This window comes from Lepisosteus platostomus, chromosome 28, assembly GCF_059453375.1.
Source record: "Lepisosteus platostomus isolate fLepPlt1 chromosome 28, fLepPlt1.hap1, whole genome shotgun sequence".
In the NCBI taxonomy this organism is placed as follows: domain Eukaryota; kingdom Metazoa; phylum Chordata; class Actinopteri; order Semionotiformes; family Lepisosteidae; genus Lepisosteus; species Lepisosteus platostomus.
In genome coordinates this window covers 1861447-1883002 of record NC_142638.1, presented here as the reverse complement: position 1 = coordinate 1883002, position 21556 = coordinate 1861447, and the positions used below count along the sequence as shown (strand labels likewise).

The window sequence follows — 21556 nt, the reverse complement described above, 5'->3', positions numbered from 1 at the left end:
CAATAACTTGAAATGAAAATAATTTATGCTAAAGTTCAGGATGCAGCTATTAACACTGTTTAAATTAAAGAGCAGGTGTGTGATCTGTATTGATTAATTTGATTTTTGCAGGAAGATGTGAACTGTCTTGGTGAGACTGAGGAAGTCTTCATGTTATCATTTTTATTTGTTGACCTTCAATGTATTCACAGCTGTTTTTAATTACAATAACAGTCTTCACTTAGTACAAACGAAGAAATCTAAAAATCAACACATATCTCCCAGTTCATTCAGTATTATTTCTTCCCGGTGTACCTAATGCAAATACTTTAAGAATCATTACCTGCACTTCAGAGTGATGGTTTAGACTTGCAGTAAATACTGACCAGTATTTACCAGTCTTGGGGCTTTGCAAAACTTACATTTACTTGGACCAAAATTAAAATAAAATTAAATGAAATCCATTAGCCGTTAAAAAAACAGTGCACTGTTAAAAGAAGCTCATTGAAAGCAGTTAAATTAAAACCTGACATCTGAAAGTAACAGGGGCACCAATTACATCTGCAAAATCAATATAAAGGCATGCACTGACGTCAATGAGATTTGATTGTTCTGGAGCTGACATGGAAGTACATCTGAATCCTCAGATATCTCCCCTCTTCCTTGTAATAAAGAGAGTGGAGGGGAGAAAAAAACTACAAAGCAATTTACAGTGCATTAACTAAGTGCTTTGGCATTTCAGTCATGTACACACAATTGTCTGCAGCCATTGCAATTTCATTCAGGACCCAACTGGTTTCCCCCTATGATTGCAGTCGTCATTCGTCTTTTTCTGCATTGTGCTGATGTAAGAGACGAATGCATAATATTTTTGAAGGCTTACTCTTTCGCATTGCTTATTTGTGAGAAACGTGTACACAAAAACTTGTGTTACAAACTTTAATTTATAAGCCTAAACTAATACATAGCAGGGGTACCTATCGGTGGGGGGGCGTGGGCTATCTGCTTCGTGTCAAAGCTACGTTTATCCTGAAAATTAAAAAAAGAAGTGTGAAACACATCATGTTTTGGCTGAAAGGCCCTCTTCAGGGTGCCTCCGCCTAAATTCTTCGCTATTTTCTTTCAACGTGAAATGAACCTAGCTCACACGCTTTGCAGCCCACACATTGAGCTATCTTCCCACTCGAATTTTCAATCAGGATTTTTGTTTGCTTAATGATTTTAATGCGAAGACTCCCACTGGTTTGAATCACCCCATTCAGTCAAATGGAGAGCCAGACAAGATGCTTTACGTCTTAATGAAATGCTGAAATGCTCTGTTATGCTTTGGGGGGACATGTGGGTTGTGGGTTCAAGTCCACCCAAAACACTGCTGTATTACCCCTGAGTGATGCACTTTACCCCAGCTGTCCCCTTAACACCATGGAAACCAGGATACTGTATATTCTGGTCCAATTAGCTGATATATACAGTACATGACCTATCTGTTACATGTGGACACAGATTTATAAGCCCTCACATCTAGACACACAGAAACATGCTTATTCTGTTCTCTGTCATTAATTCCTTAAGTCATTAACGTCTGACTTGATCACTGTGTCTAAAATTAGAGAGGGATTTTTAGTGGAGTTCAAGTGCTGCTCACAGTACCTTGACAGTCGCACAAAGGTAACGACAGAAACAGTGTGAAACGTGCCTTCTCAGGGCTTCAAGGAAGGCAGAAAAATATCTAGCTGAGAAGGATAATAAAACTACTAACTACCCAGGGCCAGAACAGAAAAGAAAGTCCTCATGGGACATGCCCTCAAACTCGTATCTAACGTAAACGAGCAAATTGGCCAAATCAACAACATCTACAGACTCATCTAATTGCAGTGAAAAGCATCTGCTCATCTTAACGCGCTCTATCAGGCACTTTTGACATCATCTACCATATCAATAATTCTACGAGTGACTGTGTCTTTCGAAAGAGGCAGCAGGTCGAGCTGTTTAGCAGCTTTTTCTCCACACATAATACATGTCAGCTCTTTTGCCAACGGTAAACAAAGTTCTTCACCAATAGTGTGGGGCTCACCTGCTTTAGCAATCCACAAGCTTGCATTTTTCCCCGTTTTCCATTAAAAGACAGTCAGGAGTCCGTCTCAGAAGTTAAAAGAAGTTTTTATTTCATGCGCATGGGAGAGAAACACAGAGATGCTCTGTGTATTTTTCTTGAATTAACCTAGAACATTTTTCTGATATCCATCACACTTTCCTGTGCTCACAAGATTGGCAGTGTTCCAAAATCATGCACATTCTCCTACCTCCCTGTTTGCTGAAGGTAACTTTTTTTAAATACAATTGGTCACTTAGGTTCGTAACACGCATTCCTATACAATGGTATACAGTTATATACTCAAGTATTAGTGCTCACTGTATCGTTGTAGCTAAGTATGTAGGCTGCATATTTCACATGTAAACTAATTTTATAATTTTATTAAAACTGAAATCTGAAAACATGTCCCAATTTTTCAGTGCACACAACAGATTTCCAGGGTCATCTGGCTTACTACAGTTTGAGAACCATAGCTACAAGGCAACAATGCTAACCCCTGCACTACTACACCCTCCAATATTGCATATTATTAGGATATTACAAAACTGACAATGTAATGTAATTAAAATAACGTTCTACTGTCCCATCCTAGCGTCCCACTCACCTCTTCCTTGTTCTTGTGATTGGAAAGGAGGTAGGTTGAGCACTCTGAGTAATTTGCCCAGGTCCGGTTGACACTAGGGACCTGCTCCCAGTTTCCAAACATGTCACATTGACGGTAGGCATGGCCTGTTGGGAAAAGTAGGTTGTGTTTATTCAAACCACTTAATAAATACAGTGGGTTCTCATCAGCTCAATTGACTGCTGCTGAGAGTGTACTCTGGACCCTGCAGGTCAGCAGTCCCCAGCCCTGGTTCTGAAGGATCCCCATGACTGCTGGTGTTCCAGCTGAGCTCTGAATCTCCAGTCCTAACTGGTGTCTTCATTTGATCTGCTGGCTTATTTAGGCTCCTGGTCTACTCAGTCCTGAGTTTCAGAAATACCCCAGTGCAAGCATCGTGATCTCAGTCCGTCACCAATTGACTCGCCCTTATTTCTGACTGATCAGCTCTTAATGGGGGATCGGTTGAAGGTACTGTAAGCAGACACAGGTGGCAATGAAAATGCATCACACACTCCAACAACGAGTGTTTATTTTTTCCTTCTACTGAGGTCTGATTAGTTACATTTTGGGGAACAACCAACTATAACTGACCAGATGCTGCATCAACAGTGTCAGGGGAAAGTCAGCCAGGGGATCTTTGACCTGCTGCACAGAGCACTGTGGTCCTTGCAGTTGGAAGAGAGGTGCATGCCCTGATATTCCCCGAAATGCTTCCCAGGGTTACATTCATTTTATTTATGCTCTGTGATGTCTTCATCTGGTTGTCTGAAGCCAGAGAGACTTACATAAATAACATATTTTCTTTTGGAGTCATCTGCTCACTTAAGTATTCTTTTGTTCATAAGATGAAAGAAGGACGCAAACGTTTACCTTCTTTACCTTTTAGTCTACTCTGTGATTCTTCTCACCAGGGCTAAATGTGAACTGTGGTGGATCCTGTTTCCCTTTCTCTGGTTATTTGTGTGTTTCCAATGGATGGAATCATTTTCTCATATCCATGACCTTGGCTGTCATATGTCATGGCATGTCAATACACAGTACTTCTAATTGAACCAAATTAAATCCTATTTTAAATGACTAAAGTTAAGGGTCAAATCTGAAGAGGTATTCTGTTTCATTTGTGATAGCTGGTGCTGAAAGGAAAAAATAACAGATTCTTTCATTGACTTGCCCAGGATGTCCAGGCTGAGGCCAGATAGAAATCAAACCCACCCTTCCATCACAAATTAGTGCTCTCGTACTTGGAAGGAAGGAAGGGAAGATTCATTCAAGAGCTGGATTGGCAGTTTGTGAATTTGATTTAATCAGAAGAGGAGGAAATAAAATTACTCTGTACAGGGTAACACTCTTTCATAGATGTCAGGAACTGCACCAATAAGTGGTTTGTTAGTAAGCAAGGTCTGTTTCTCTTGCTGCCTCCTTTGTGTGGCCAGCGTTCATTCAATTAGCATAGTGACACACCTTTGTGATTGAAGTCATAGATGTAGTCTGGGCAAGGAACCGATACCAGCTGGCTGGGGGCTCCCCTGGGCCAGCAGATGATACCATCCCACTGTGGCATGCAGGATCCATCTGAAATCAGGAAAACACGCCAGCTGAGCTCTTTCACAGCTGGTAAAAATACACCAACAAAAGCACATGCTTCATTCAAAAGTGAAGGCCTGGCAGGTGTGGTTCCACTAAGGGTTCTTAGTGAATACTATGTAGCTCAACTATGTATCCAATGGGGGTAACATAGTATTTCCCTAATCATTCTGTGTTTATTTCCTGTTTTTTCTGACTCTTACTGACAAGGGCTGTTAATTGAAGTGCATCTGTGGCCTGTCACACAGTACTTATATACTGATGCACAATAAAAACAGGACACTCAGGTCTAATGGAATTAAAGAAAGAAACGTCTTGTATATTTTAAAATAAATTGAATTCTAACCTTGGATCAATAAAGACACAGGAAATATGAACAAAACTTCAGGATGAACCATGACACATTATGAAAATCAATTAAAATTCAAAATATTCAATTCTTGACAAGGTTAGCATTGTGTTTAACCTCCCTGAGCATCAACATAACCCTGGTAGGTATTGACGTATAGATCTGGTCAGCTTCTGGATCGATTGTCATAGGATGACCTGCTACTTTTATTGTACAACCGCATACAGCAGACATATGCTTTATGCTGGGTTGGTTGGTGGGTAACAGTTGTCCCCTGTTCATAGCATGGATGAGATGATCCGTCTGATGTTCAGGAGATCAAACGTGTGCCTTTATAAGCCTTGCACTGTGTGGTCTTGCATTGTCACGCTAAGAAAACATTTCCAGACTGGCTTGACTGAATGGGAAAAATGTTGTCTCAAGTCCTTAAACTATGTACATACAGTGTACTTTCTAGGGCAAAACAGAATTCAATGGTGAATCAAATACTCCACCATTCTGTTTGCCACCACCCTAGTTGTTTTTTGGCACAGAAGAAAACAATTTTGTCTCTCAGCTGTCAACTAGCTACCCCTGAATGGCCTCTCAGCACATGCTTTGTGATCTTGTATACAGAAAAGAAGACTCACTCTGCTGAAATGCAGATAACGTCTTCCTGGAATGTCTGAAGCTACAGCCATTTCAGTTGTGGCTTTTGAAGAGGAGGTCTGTGTTTTTGGTAATTATCAGTTGACAGGGGAACCAATATGGGTGAAGAGATAGATACAGATACAAAAGACAGATACTGCCTGACAATAAAAAATGATTAGGTCTTAAATCACATTCTTCCTTTTTTATCAAACGTCTGTTGCAAAGTTGTTACATTTTCAATAAAAATAGATTTAAATTTTTTCCCCCGTTATAATTAGGAAATCTGTCCCTTGTCTGAAATGTGTTTGTTTTTTTAAAAAAAGACAATCTAACATTTTGTTAAGTATTTTGTAAGTAAAAATCCAGTATGCAGCATTGTGCTCTTTCCTTGCTAGGGTCTTTCAAACCCTTCAATTCAATAGAAGTATTCATAGATTGGACCGTGTGGGGCCTACATGATAAATCGAGCAAAAACTTCATTCATTCTTCATCAAAAATACAATGAAATCAAAAGCAACACTGTTCAAAAAACACTTCCAGGGGCTGTCTTTTGCTAATTGATCTCTTAAAACTGTAATTATATTTAATGAAAAAATGATAAAAGCTAGCCTTTTTATCCAAATCCTAAATAGGCTCTCGTCTTTTTGCCTGTACAATGAGAAGTTTCACGTTACCATGGTAATATCTTTTGCCAGGAAATTAGAATGCTCCTATTGCCTCAGTAATTGTCATCCAGGTTCCTGAAGCTAATTAATACCATCTTTACATCTGATCTGAAAAATGCAATTTCCTCTGTATTCATCTTTAGCTTTATGATGGATTATTTACCAGTAAAAGGAGAAAATGCCTCCTCCCTTTCCAAAAACTTTCATTTCTTGTGTCACTCTTAAATATTTAACCCATGGTTAGAAAAAAATTCTCCCTTAGGTTTCAAGGCAAGTGATTTCTGCATATTTTGCTCTGAAAGTAAAGACCATTAGCACCATTATTCTACTTTTACATTTCAACAATAACTATAACATTGACTCCTTTACATTATCCTTTGGATCTTAGTCTGGTTTTTCAATTTAACTACAGGTTTTTCAAAGTTCTCACTTTATGTTTTTCATCGTAGCTTTCTTTTTCAGAAAAAAAGTTTGGGATCAGCAGTTGTTTTTTTATAATTTTTTATATAAGAAATGTTTTTAAAATATTGATACCAGTGTCAGTGGAGCACAATCACTGTCTGTTTTGTGACAAGGCTGAAGTGAGGCAGCATGAACACTTCACTCTTCTCTTTAGATCGATTGCTTCTCTATTTCTGCTTTATGAACATTATCTGTGCCTGCCTGCTCATGTTGCTGATTGTTTTAACCTGTAATGGGTTTTGTACTTTTAGAAAAAATATGGTGGCGTATCAATAGCTTCTGGGCGCAGTGGTTAACGCAGAGCTGGACTCCTGGCTTCAGTTCTGGACATTAAGTGCTCTCTGGGTGGAGTTTGTATGTTGTCCCATGTTCATGTGGGTTTCCCCCAGGTGCTCCAGTTTGCTCCCACAGTCCAAAGAAGAGATATACTGGGTTAATGGATGTCTGGGTAAATTGGCCCTGGTGGGTGTGAATGCATGCATGTCTGTGTGTGCCCTGCAATGGACTGGTGTCTTGTTTAGGGCGTACCCTGCCTTGTGCCCATTGCTTGCCAGGATAGGCTTCTGCTACCCCACAATCCTAGATTGGAAGATGAAGTTAGAAAATGCATGGATGGATTAATACATTCAGTATGCACCAGTGTCGGTTTTAAGAAATTGTGGTGCTGTTACCTTTGTCTTTTTCCAGGTCTGCCTCTATGTTCCTCTTGCACTTGGCTTTGGCTTCAATTAGCAGGTAGATCTGCTCATCTTTTGTGATGACATCATCTCCGTCGACCTACCAAGAAACAGGAACACTTACTATAACATGAGGTTGTGCTGTCTTCCATTGACCACTTACCCAACTTAGAACTATGGAACCCAACTATTGTGTGCTACAGTCCTGTCTTAAGTTCATTTAGCAAATTATAACTTAATTTAGACAATGATTTATTTAATTTGTCACAGATGCCTCTTTATTATTTATGAGATTCCCAAATCCTTACCATTTTCCAGATCTGTATCTCGAAGATCAGACTTTGGGCTTCTTACAGTATATTAGTAACTTCTTTTGATTTCAGACGTTACCATCAAAGATCTTCACCCAGCAAAAGTGCTGCTGTAATTCAATATATAGTTTGGCCTCTATGCGTCACACAGCACAGATCTGAGTCTGGCCATTAACCAACTGTGGTCAAGAATCACCAATTGATAATGAACATTTGACCATATATCGCCAGAGCTGGCTGTGTTAATTTAACTGACTAAATTAAGGCTGTGCCTCATTGTCGTGACAGACACCTGTGATTCAGGAATGTTTTCAGCACGAGCTGCCTCACTCCTCCAGTGCATATTATCTCCACTGTGGGCATTAAGGGACTCACAGTGGGGAAAATGGCAGCCAGCACTGATTGTGCACAGCTCTCCTTGTTGGTATGAATGTCTTCAGTGAAAAACGATCAATTGACAGATAGTGATCCCAGAAATACAATTGTTGATTATAAATACAAATCAATTTAGCCATTAAACACATGAGCTCTCAGGAAAAGGAACAGTAAAACTGTTACAGGAAGCAATCTATAAATTTGACGCAGCCACACGTTTGTTCAGATTTTATGTGGAAATGCAAACCATTCTTTATTTTCTTACAACTGGATCAATAGATGGCATTGTGTTGCCAACAACATAGTCTGAACTAGTACAGAGTAATCCATCTGCTGTCAACGGGTCTGGGGTATTATGACAGCTCAGTTCCTGCATTGCAGCTCTCAGACAGTTATTAGGTAGTTGTTGCCCAAGCTAAATTTGCAAATACTGTGTATTTAATCGGCTCAGTCTGGCTGTTGTGAAATATTTGCTGTCGGGTGCAGTATGTGGCACTACCTCTCTAGTGCTGCACAGCAAGTCTCCCATGTTTGGCGTCTATATTTTCATAGTGCCTACACTCACTGAGCAGGGAGAAGAGCACAGTGGCTCCCTTGTAGCTAGAACATTTCACAGCCACTAACCAAAGCTAGCAGATGTCTGTTCTCAGGCATAGAAAAAGCATGGGACTGTCACATTAGACATAGCTTAAACATCTCAAGGCTCCAGGCCTCATCTCTTCCTTGCTTTGTGATTTTGGTGAGTTCAATTGTCCTTTTCTTTTCATTTTAGAATAAATCGGCAATCCCCTCAACTGCTTCAAGTGTCAAAAGAGATGAAAGCATAATGTACAGTAGGTGTCTCCCAGCAAGCAGTACAGCGAAGGAGGACAGGGACTGAAAGGTACACCCTGTGGGTGTAGAGGTGTGGTTGATTGTGTGGATAACAGCATGCTGTGATTATCACCCTGCAGGTCCTGCACTATTGGACACAATCTTGATTCCAAGGGGTTAAGAGTTCACTGGCTGTGTCATCAGATTTGGATGACTTCAAAGTTAGCCAGGAATTCCTTGGTTAACAGGTCAACTGTCACGCCCTCTGCAGCCAGAGGGCGCTCCTTCTCTGACCTGTCCCTAGTTTCCGGTCTGCTGTCCTTCCTGTCCCTCTCTTTCCCTTGGGCTATATATTTCCGGGTCTTGCACTCTGTCCTCGCTCAGCATTGATGTTCGGATGTCCTGAGACCCGCCTAGCACCAGGGCGCCCCACGTCCGCTCCCTGAGGTATAGGTTTCTATACGGCATTCCTGAACTCTTTGCACTAATGAGCCCGGGCCTTTTTCCCGTCTCGCCGCTACGCATATGGGTCTTTTTCCGCTCTCCTGCTCCCCACGGTTAGTCCCTTTGGACGTCCGTGACATCAACAGCTTCTGAAATTCCTATGGGCCTGTAGTGTTATCAGCGGGATCTGTATCCATTGTTTTAGATACATTGTAAGCTCTGGGGTTTGCTTTGCAAGAAGAAGTGAATATCCTGGCATTGCTCTTCAGGGTCAGTGCAAATGTGCTTGTACAGTATAGTGCTGATCCAAGCTGAAGAAGAATTGGAAATTCAAAAATTGACCTAGCGTAAAATTGGTATTTGAAAAAAAATAAAAAAAGAACAATTATCCTAAAAATAAATGAAAGCTAAGCAATAGGATTACATGTCAGCTTTTTTTGTTTTGAAAAATATTTGAGAGCATGAGATCATTTTATTTTAGTGGCAGTGGCTACATATTTTCATGAAAAACAAAATTAAACTACAAGACACCCCCATCCTATTTAAAGTTTTGGGAAGTTACATTATGCCTGAAGTATTTCAAGAGCCCATTGTGTAGTTTCTGCGGTGTTCTCTGCTGCTCTTATTTAATTACTTCTCTAACAAACTGCCCCCCCCCCCCCCCCCCAACACAAAATGCTGTCTGTAAACTTCCGGGCTGAGTGAGAACAGACAGAGGAAGGCTGTGGATATTTTGACCGAACTTGATTCACATGACTGTTTCTTCAGAGAGGTGCTCGCCCAATAAACAGTGGTTAAAAGCAGCTTCATTTCACTGTATTGTGCAATAGACGCTAAATTCCACGTCACCCAACCCTACAGAAAGATGCTTTTTGACCACGTTCAGACTGCTGTGATGTTTTGTGTGGGCGTCTTTTGTGACCACCCTCTCTGTACATCAGAGAAACATTAACTGTCACACGTTGTGAGTAAGAAATGTCTGTGTCCACTGAGGTTATAAAGGTGGAGCCAGTGGCCACTGAGATTTATTTTCCTCTGGTCTTCGCAGCCAGTGTGATGTTTGCTGGTCAGGCTCTATGGGTTTATTTATGCTCTTTGGGGAATTAAGGCCATGGATTGATTGCCTCTTTCTTCTCCCGGCTGGCCATCAGATTCATGAGCAGTAATTATGATGATCGACTGATGAATGATAGAATATTTGTTCTATTTGACCAACATTTCCAGGTACTTTGATTTCTGATATCCGCTACCTCTTTGATCTCACTGTGAGCCTTTGCTTCCTTTAGGACATTTAAGTGTAAGGAGGCATCGTGGGTAACGGTACCATCTCACACACCTGTGGTCCTGGGTTCAGACCCCAGGGGTCCTTTTGTGTGGAGTTTGCATGCCTTGCCCATGGCAGTGTGGGATAGCTGCAGGTGCTCTCCAGTCTGCAGCCCGCAGGTATGTTGTATAGGTTGTGTGATGTCATGTCTCTGGAGTGTGTTAACATCCAGGGTCTGTCCCTCTGGACCTGTTTAGTTGGGCTCCAATTCACCTCACCCCTTTAAGCATTTATTAAATATGTAAAAACTATCTTCAGTATGAATTCTGCAACCCTCAACAATCAGTATTAAGACTCAATACATGTAAGTTTTTATCAGCACTCTTTACTCTTTATACTCTTAAGTCTCATCACGTTTGTCTCCTGCTAGAAGTTCTACATGTTTACTTGGGGTATTTAAATGGCAATCTGTATTTGTCAGTTATCTGAGGCAAGCTGATGAATAGGCCTTATTAGCAACACTAGAGATGAGGCGCAGCCAGGGACCAACAGCAGAGACATGTAGAGCAAAGTTCCCTCTAACAGTAAAACTTTTTGCCCACTTGGGGTTCAGTGGCTCAACTGAAATTAGGCATCCATGCATTTTCTCACTGCTCCTTCCAATTCAGGGTCACGGGGGAGCTGGAGCGTATCCCAGCAAGCAACAGGCGCAAGGCAGGGTACAGCCTGGACAGGATAGCAGTCCATCGCAGGGCACACACACATGCACACCCCAGGGCCAGTTTTCTCAGAGTCCATTAACCCACCAATGTGTTTTTGGACTGCGGGAGGAAACTGGAAGAAACCCCAGCAAACACACATACAGTACAACCTCCACGCAGATGGCACTCCCAGGTCCAGAATTAAACACAGGGCCCCAACGTTACAAGTCAGCAGTGCTAACCACTGGGCCACCCAATGTAACAAGTCCAATCTGGAAAACAGAAAGCTGGCAACAGGAGATACTGGATTGTACATTTATGCTTTACGTAGTATGGGAGCCCATTACTGCTGAAAAAAACTGCCTCATTAGACATTAGACCTTTAGATAACGATCACAATCATCTGGGGGAAGCTGAGAAAGAAAGGGGGTCAGGTTAGTGAGGCTGTGGGCAGCACGGGTCCCTTTGTGACATTGTGCTACAGTGCATGCCTTCACTGTACGAAGTCCTTTGGGGGCTAGAGTTCAATCAGGCTGTTTCGGGGGGCTCCCACCATCAAAGACAAAGTTTCCGAGTGCTTTTCCCCTTTCTCTGCATGTAGGGTCACTCCCTGGCACCCCACATGCTGCAGCACGTGGCTCATGCCACTGTTCAGCCACAGTGGTTCCCTCTGCTGCTCCCTGACAGGCCCATCACAAAGAACCAGCTGCTGAAGCTGATGTGTGGTGAACGTTCTGTATTATTATTATTATTATTATTATTATTATTATTATTATTATTATTATTATAACACACATGTTACAGCAACTTATTGTCTCATATTTTTACTGAATTAAATTATCAATAAATATAGATGCGACCTAAGACTCTCTTTTAAAATAAATAATGCATTTTCACACAAATCATTGGTTTATGGCTCTTTTTCCTTCTTGTTAGAATTTCCAGATGTCTGTATCATTTTTGTCAACAGCGGATATTTAGTGCATTTTCGTACTGACATTTTCTTTGGAGAAATTGATTTTTTGCAGCCGCAATCTGGTGAGGTCATGGCTTCTCGTGACCCTTCAAAGTGTTGTTTGACATGCTGCAATATAATGAGTGAAACAGACTCAGGATGTTTACTTACTCATGCGAGAGGGACAGAAGCCAGAGTGAACTAAAAAAAAGATTTTGTTTCATAGTCCATACACTGTCCATGCAGTGAAACCAATCTCTTCACTGCTTTTTTGCTATTAGCTTCTAAATATTCTGTTGGGTGTTTTGGTTTACACTAGCTAAATGAATAGCTTACATTTGAATCTGTCATGTTTTGGTACTTGTAAGAGTGCTCGTATGCAGGGAAGTTTCAGGGGAAAGCAACACCCTTTCTTCACAATGGATGGCCTCTCATTCAGATCTAAAATGATGAAGATAATCCCTTTGATATGTAGGCATAAAGCAGGGTGTGTAGTTACCTTTCTGAGTGATCCGCTATCCTGTGTTCTCTACCGTCGTGTTGTTGTCATCTTTGCTCTTGCTTCCCTTGAGGGAGATTTCTAAACTCCCAGAATTCCAAAACCATTTTTAACCAATAGGATCGTCCGATTTCAGCCCATAGACTTACACCCTTCAGGGGGCCACTGATCATGCTGTCATGTTGATTGAATGCAAAAACCCCAGAAGAAACTGCTTCTGTAGATAAGATATGAATAACTAATACCCCCAAAGCGGAATGCATCCCATGACCTGTCAAAGGGTTCAGCTGCTGAACACGGCCGTAGCTCCTTCCAGTAAATGCTTGTCGTAAAAACTCGATGAGCCAAGAGTGCTGGAGACAGTCATGTACTGTACACTGAGTTGATTCTGAGCAGCTTTTCATTAACCCCTGGGGAGCCAGGAGATGTCTCATAAACTGAACCCTGTGTTCCCCTACACTATTGTGTGTGTGTTATTGGATGGTTGTCTCAGTGAGAGGTGCTCATTGTGGTCTGGGCTTTGCTCTTTTAATGTTTGTGTTTTGGGTCTGGGTTTAGAATCTTTGCGTCCCGAAAACTAATAAAATTTTTGCTGGGAGGACGTGTTTTAAGGGAAGCCCGTCGTAAGACCTGTGGTAACAGTCCGGATCTTCTGAGACAGTTTTTACTCTAAAAATTGGAATTGTTAATGAAAATGCAGTGTGTGATTTAAACATGTGACTATTATGGGATAATTTCACAGTGAAGATTACAGCAGCCATAGTGCGCCAGTACACTCCCCACACATCAGCTCTCAGTGAGGAGGAGAGCAGAATGATGAAGCCAGTTCAGAGATGGGGATAATTAGGAGGTCATGATGGCTAACTAACATCAGTATGATTGAAAAGAGCAGATGTGAACTTAGTTAATTAATGTCTTACTTTCTTAATTATGTTTTATTAAGATTATTTATTATTATTTTATTGTCTGTATACATTTTGAATACTGTATTTTGTATTTAAGTTTTGAATTGATCGGTGATAAATAAATGATATTCAAGAGATTGTTTAAGTAAAGATCTTATAAATATAGAAATTAGATATACTGTATTGTACACTGTATGTATACGTGAAGACTTTGAAAATGTGTTAACCTCTCTTTTATTATGCAGTCAATGGCATGGTTTTGGGGGATTAGAATGATATATTGGGCAAAAAGTCAATGAAAATATATGAAAAAATAATGTCCACTGCAGGACATAGCACATTATGGTGTTTTCATTGACGTTGAAACCACAGTAAAGCACTGACAACTGTGGTAAAACCTAGTGAACATGTAAACTGCCAGCATAACTATACACTTCCATCCTAGATGTTGGCCTTTGAATTTTGGGGCGGGAATCTGACATTCTGTTCACCTTTAAACGGGAGAGTGCTTGTTTGATGGTTTAATTGAAGCTGAAATAGGTAGACAGGGGTCAGATCTAGGTTTCTTTCTATGGTGGAGTGAAGTTTCTAAGAATAAAATAAGAAAATGTAAAACTTTGAAAAAGCAAGATGGATGTTTTGTCATATCTGCAGCCTGTCTGATATGATTACTGGTCTTTGAAGATATTGCCAGTAAAATAGGACACACACTGTGAACAACAATATAAAATTATTTGGTAAACAAGACCACTCCAACAAATGCTTTTAAGTGACAGAGAAGATTAAGCACTTAGGAAAGCAGATGGTCTTTGTGATACTTCATTTCTCACAAACATTTAACTTGTCAAGTCATTTCTCCCCAGAAATACAGTTTGACAAGCGAAGACAGGCCTATTCAGTTTGAGAACAATTGGCAATTTTACAGCTTCTTCTAGTGGGTGATGTTTTATACTAAAGAAGGGAAGAAAGGAACATGCCTTTTGTTCTAAGAAAAGAGTTGAAAAATACAGTATATTTATATATTACATGTACTGTAGGCATGGAGAGACATGAACAATTTATGAGTATATCCATACTATTAATGAGAGTGATCTTATAGCTTTCCCTTCAGCACATTCCACTGTTCATTTAAAGGGCTACAAAAAGTAAATATTGGAAATATCTATTGATTTAACTGTTGATTTTAAGGTATGGAACAAAGTGTGTCATAGGATTTATGCTGACAGCAACTAATGTCTTTCAATTTTCCCTAAAGCCAAATGAAATCTCATTCTAAGATCTTCTAAATGTTTGGAGTAAGTGAATGACGCCAAAGTACCTTTTGACTGTAATGCAGTGAGTTTTGTAAAGTGATTCTGGGATCTCAAACATTATGTAATGTACTGTAATGTGAAGCATAAACGTACAATCCTGTTTTCAGGATTGGATTTGTTACAATTCCTGCTGTGTACGTCCTGTGCTGTGTGTTTTTCAGTGCTTTTATTTAAGGGAATTATTTCTCAAGCTGTCTATAAAACTGTCCAGAAACAGAAGAGACTTGTCTAAGGGGTCTTCATTGCAGCTTTTCACTGGGTGTCTTCACAACAATACCCAATGATTTTGAAGTCCTCTTTCAAAAATTCAAAGTTTTGCTTGTTTTGAGATTTATAATCTACAGTTTTGTTCGTGTTTGAGTGTTAATTATCACTCAACATGCAGCTCTGGTCCCCCACGCTCCCCACAGCACAACTGCCCGTTCGTGCCTGATGCTGCTTGATGTGTTGTGAGGTCCGGGGCTTGCAGGAGGCACCCACAAAGTTACAGGGGGAACCATTTCAGGGCATGCCAAGGATACCCTGGCTGACGCGCGCAAGCCACACAATCCGGCAGTGCTCGCCAAACGCCTGCCCCTGCAGGGCTTAAACCCCAGTGCTTTGTGGGCTCTGTCCACACAGGACTGCTCTCTGGACAGAAGGCAACTCCGTCACGCCAACAGGCCGGGTCCTCAGCCTTGGCAGAGTTCCGCGTGAGGACAAGCATGACTCTCCTCTGCCCCCGCCAGGCTGCAATCCCGGTCTCTAGCAGACTGCGAGCCGCGCAGTGCCACTCTGCAGCCAGCTGAGCACAGAGAATCCTGGTGACCCTCAAGATCGGATCTTCTGTTGCAGCAGAGTTTTACACTGTCTAATTTCAGAGTGGAGTAGCAGGCGCTTCTGTAACTCTGGTACCCTCAACCTGTTGTGCACCCAGTCTGCTAAGACAGGTTTTAACCCTGCCATCCGAGTGAGCCACTCTGCAACTCTCAGATTCAGTGCTTAAAAACTACTTATTTTGGGCTCTGAAGTACAAACACATACAGCACAATGATCGATTTTTTTCTCCATCTAGTCATCATGATCTTATCTAATCAAAATATCACTCCCTTTAACAAGCACATTAATTCACACTTTTTCATAGCAAAGCCCTAATCCCTAGTTTGTAGTTTGCCAGGGTCTAGCACATAAATAAAGGCTTCACTGAGAGATTGCGCTTGGAATTGTTTTAAGCCAGGGGCTAAACAAATTCTATTGACATCTCCTGAAGAGATGGTATTGATTTCATTTCACTGTACCTACAGAGCAAACAGCTTGTTTCTTAAGCACAGCCAGCAATCAGTGCTGTCAGATTTCTCCAGTTTAATAACTGCACAATTATCTGTCCTGCCTTGTTCCAATAAATCTTCTTGTTCCCTTGTGTGCTAGTCTTCACTCCTCCTGATTCTCTGTTTTCACTTTCTTTGCATTTCCTGTGCATTAGAATTTGCAAACACTCTTTCTGTTTTCCCTTTCCTCCCGGCTCAAGAGGTATGAAACAGACAGACGTGCATCCATCCAGACCCTGTCTTCATCATATTTTTGTTTCAGAATGGATGCTCACAGGTCTCATGCAGCTGACATTTTAAAATTGTCATTTGTGGTGCAGCGTTTACATAACGTATTTGGTGTGAATTGTCAAATCCTTGTATGTCCACCAATTAAATAAATAGGCCTTTTATTGAACAAATAAAAACAGAATTTCCTGCATTAAGATTAGCATTTGGCAGTACAGATACAGTGGCAGTGGTTTCTGCCCTGCAATGGACTGGCATCCCTTCTCTGATGTAGTACTACCCTGTGCCCTTGTGGTGCCAGGTAAGGCATTCGGTGACACTTAACTAGGAAAAAGTGTTTTTTTGAAAGTGGGAGGAAGATAAACGCGGGCCTGTCACTAATTGTGACACTCTGGAGTTAGTGGGAAGTTTGATTTATACTCAGAGTGAAAAGAGTGTGCCAAAACACGGTTACTGAAAAACAAAATATTGAACAGCTTGCTTACAGATAGAAGAAAATTGCTGCATATTAAGTCCTTCTGTTTTGCTAAACAAAACCAACATCTGACCTTAGACATTCTGAGTGATGACATTGCACTTGCTTCGCTTCTGTTTTCAGCAAATTGTCTGTTTTATGTCATTTGATACTGTTGGGGTGAGGCCATGTCCCTCTGAGAGCACAGCCCCCTCTCAGGAGAAACATTTTGGTTTCATTTCACTGTTTCACTGGAATTTTACAACGGTCAGGACAAATGAGATGACCTGTCAGAGAGGCAGAAGGAGACAGTCAGCCAAGGGTAAACACATCTCTGGCCTTTGTCAAGAGATTAGATCTAAACTAAGTAGGAAAATGCAGGATTCTATATTTTAATTCCCTGTTAACATGAGTAGAGTTTTTTTAATGTGCTTTTTCAAGTGGGTTTTCCCACTAATTATAGAGTCTGGTCCAAAATGGGATCAGAAAAACAGGCAGTATGAAATAACATATAACCATCGACAGAGCCTTTCAAGAAAAGCTGTCCTACTGTAAATGCATCTTGAAAGCGGAATGCAAGAACAGAGAGATGATCCTATGCCCAGTTTTCTGTCTCCCTCCAGGAAAGGTCAGGACTTAGGGATTTGGGGATAAAAAGCAGGGAAAGAGGAACAAAACTGCAATGGAGCGGGAAGAATATGTAGTTAGGAATATTTACAGTGCTCTGGAATTTAATTGTCAATTTCTTTTCTTGTGTGATTGTTGTCACCCAGAATTATAATAATACTTGACTGCCTCCAGTCTAACAACAATGTTACATTCTGTAATATACATTCAGGATCCAATAGAAACTGCCTCATCATTTAACATTATTGATGAAATGCCTATCCAGTGGCATTTTTTTATAGATTAATACATGACGGTTTTCACAGCCACTTTTATATCCTGTTACTTTTAAATTATTGTTCTGTATACTGTAACAGTTACCAAGATACCAAGAATTTCTAAAAATCGCAATGCATCTCTCCCAAAAATTATGCCCTGTTTTTATTGAAATATCAATAGAATACTTAGTGTCTAAGTCTAGGACCTTTAACCTCATATCACCTCTGTTATGACTTTGCTGCAGACTGAACTAACAGTGTAATATGTTGAATGAAAAAAATGGGGTGTATATCTGGAAGAAAGGCTCCTTAAGACAGACATTTATTTAAATTCCTTTAAGATTGTAACACAAGGCAAAATAAGACAGAGATGTTAAAATGTTGTTAAAATTGTAGAAGGTCGAGAATGTTTTGTTACAAATACAAATACCTCTTGACTGTAATAAACTGCATAAACGTACAATCCTGTTTTCAGGATTGGATTTGTTACAATACCTGCAGTGTACATCCTGTGTGTTTTTCAGTGCTTTTATTTAAGGCAATTATTTCTAGTGTATAGTACACAAGGGAATAGTGTATTTTTTTTGTACAATACACTAGTAAGGCCTAATTTAAAATATGTAAAATTGTGTACACCACAGAGACCAAAAGAATCTTTTTAATCTTCTGCAAGGACAATTACAAGGGGACCAGACTGAAGTATTCAAAATCCTCAAATGCTGAGAAAGTTCCATGGAATTCTTTAGAATCATCAGGGAAACATGAAGCAGAGAACACAAGTAGAAACAGGGAGGTGCGCTTGAAACTGAGGAAAGGAGTCTGACAGAAAGGCTGCGGGGGTCTGGAACAAGCTACCCAGCCAAAGCTGATGGCCTGGCTTCGTTCAAGACATGGCTAAATGAGATACTTGGATCAGTGACCACAAGTCAAATGATCCGGATGGACTGAATAGCCTCCTCAGCTTTGTAACCATTCTCATGTTCTTAGTATTTTGATCATATTGGCATGTGATGTAAAAACACCAAGGGAGAATGAAATGCAAATATGAAGGTAAAAAAAACATGTGTGTGACTTTTTCATGGCTCTTCTCAGCGATACTGGTTTAAACCTGGAGCCAGAGCCTTCTGTGGCAGCAGTGCTGTGTCCAAAACGGACAAGACCAGACACAGGCTGAGGAAACCAGAGGTTCACAAGGTCAATGGTTCCTGGAGGGTCAAGACAGCAAACATCACATCAACTGCAAATGAATTTACAGTCTTTTAAGGGTTCACTGAGTAAACAACAGTCAGGGAAGCAGAGAGTAGGGATGATTGCAAGGGATCTGCTGTGTTCTCTTCTGCCGCCAAGAGATGTTTAAGCAACAATCGGACATGCACATTTATCTTTGACTTCTACTACATGAAGTATGCAGGAACCATATTCCAATACCCTTAAGATAATTAAAACAACATAAGGTTTATTTTGCTGCTTATTAAATGGAATGAAAAAAGTCTTAATAGAGGTCTTAGATGGGGAAAAACATCAAATTTCTTTTTTTTTGTAATGTGTAGCAGCAATATGTGCATTAAAACCACCCTGACTTGCAAATTACTTCTTGGCTCTGCACTAATCTGAGTCTTTTCTCTAGTTGCATAAAATTCATTTGCACATGGATGCGCAAAATACTGTACTGTATATACCAAGTACGATACCATTCATGAGAAGCATAGCATGTGTATTTTCAATGTAAATGTAATGCATTAAGGTTAATAGCAATTGATACATACAGTATATTATGTCACATAGATCACTCGGTGATTAGACCTTTTTTAAATGTAGCCTAGTCCCTCATTTTTAAAAGTGTTGTGCCGAATTCAGTATTTCTGCCAGGGTGATCTTTATTAGTTTACAATTTTAGGTGTGTGTACAACCTTATTGTCAACTATGCATCAAAAACTATCTGTCCGATCGTACCTTATCGGTCCTGACTGAAATTCACTCCTTAAAAACTACCAAAAGAAAATTAGATTGCCCCTCTCTGTTCACCACCAGTGCCATTAAAGCTCTTTTTCTGCATTAACACCACATTAATTTCTTCATGTGCCCTCACAAGAAAGAGACAGCAAAGAGCAAACAGGCACTCTGCTGTTTTCTTGCAATCAGTTTAAAACACATCTCCTTTATGGTGTGATCTGTCTCCGTATTTGGTTATTTCAGGAGGCAGAGTTACCTAAAATATTTGTGTCTGACAGTAAAATTTATTTTCACTCTTCTTGCCTTAAGAAATAACTGTGTTTTGCATCTTAAAGAGGAATTTGGAACAATGTAATGTGAGATTTGTCTCTTGGTACTCAAAGAAAATTTTACACCAATACAAACTTAATAAAATACCCATACATCTAATGTAAATGTAATCATTTTGAGTGTTTCTGTCCAATATTTTACAGTTGATAACCTAGAACCGAGACTTTCTATACAAAACAACAAAAATAGAGCAAACACAATTAAACGTTACTTTTTCTTTACATATTATAACCGCCATAGTGAAAACACTAATAATAGTGAAATAACTAATAGTGAAAACAACCATATATTTTTTAGGAAACTGTAAAATCAAACAGAGCTACCAGTATACTAAAAATACCTTGACCGTGGTCTTACAGCTCCATTTGTCAATACATTCATGTTTATAAGAATTGTTCTGATAGCGTATTTTGTAAAATATCTCTTAATGGTAAGAACAGTACTGTAATGTTCCTGTTTAATGTGTTTTTAGAATTCTAGAAGAATTCTGCAGGATTTTTACAAGAATTGCCACAGGATAGTTTTGTTTAGGTTTGATGGTCTACCAGACTTACAATTCAATAAAGATGCCAGCTATAATTGGTTTGTGCCCTATCTGATTTCACAAGCCCAAATCTGTTTTGTTCCATGAACTCCCAGAATAAAACCTTTTTTTAAATTCAGGGATGCAAAAAAGAAACATTGTAACATGTAAAACTTAAACACAAGCACCGTGCGAATTTCAAAGAGCAGTTACATAGCTCAATCAGGATATGATGTCTTTTAGAAACTTGGAATTAAGTTTTGTCTGAGCTGCTCTGATGCAGCATGAGGAATTGCCTCGTTGCAGTAAAAGTGTCTTTAACTCTGTGTGATGTTGTGTAGCTGTTGGGACTCACCAGTGCATAAACATCAGGGAGAATGGAGCCCAGAAAGGCAAGAAGAACACTGCAGGCCTGTGTGAACATCTCCCTTCTCTTCGTGGTCACCCTGATCCAGAGGCAGTCTGTGGTGAAGATGCTATCAGGAGAAGACTGAGCGCAGGCCGATCTCCCTGTCTCTTGGTCCAGACATTCCTCTGTCACCTGTCCCACAAAGTTCTCCAAAGTTATCTTGAGCACCCCACTCACATAAAACAAAGAAAAGAAACCAAGCTGAGGAACGCGTTTTCTTCTCTGCGTATTTCACTTTTTACATCTCTGTTTTTGGGAACGACACACGAGCCACACGAAAAACTCGCTCTCCTTTCCGGGAGGAAAGATAAAGTTTTGCCTCTTGCAGTTTCCTGGCAGAAGCTGTGCACAATTTAGGGATCATGATCAGCCCCTGGGAGTGTCCCCAAGAGGAAATGAGTTTGAGAGAGCACCCAAATGCTTAAAATAATCTTTTCCTCTTCTTTTAATCTCTCCTTTTGAACTGTTAGCTTTGAAATCTGCAGCCAGCCCCTCTGTCCTCTCAGGGCTGGTGGAGTGGTGACTTTTCTGCACAGCCTGGCTGCTCTCGGTGTGCGTGTCTGTCATGTGGAGAGCTGGGGAGATAGTCAGATAATGCTTTTCTATTCAGCCACTAGACAACTCCTGCAGCAGGCTGCCTGCTCAATGAAGGAAGGGCTGCTTGCGTGCTCACTGCGTTAACCCTTTCCTGTCAGCAGCAGCTGTCTGTGGCTTGTGCTCTGCCACTGAGAAGACTACTGCAGATACTCTTATCCAGGGTGGCTTACACAATAATGCAACAATAGCTAAATTCTAAAAATGACAATCGTTCAAATATAGTGAAAAAGAAAGTTAATCGTACAA

General features: G+C 40.4%; 1 protein-coding gene across 1 annotated transcript in view; it reads right to left on the bottom strand.

Moving 5' to 3' along the window:
- Positions 1 to 21324, bottom strand: part of pth3r (parathyroid hormone 3 receptor) — a 38659-nt gene extending 17335 nt beyond the window's left edge. Inside the window, exons 1-4 of the mRNA XM_088623035.1 lie at positions 20660 to 21324; positions 7040 to 7145; positions 4140 to 4250; positions 2679 to 2803 (exon numbers count right to left, since the gene is read on the bottom strand). Of these exons, the coding sequence (XP_088479161.1) occupies positions 2679 to 2803; positions 4140 to 4250; positions 7040 to 7145; positions 20660 to 20728 (411 nt within the window). The 5' untranslated portion in view covers positions 20729 to 21324. The remainder of the gene's footprint in view (positions 1 to 2678; positions 2804 to 4139; positions 4251 to 7039; positions 7146 to 20659) is intronic.
- Positions 21325 to 21556: the final 232 nt, after the last annotated feature.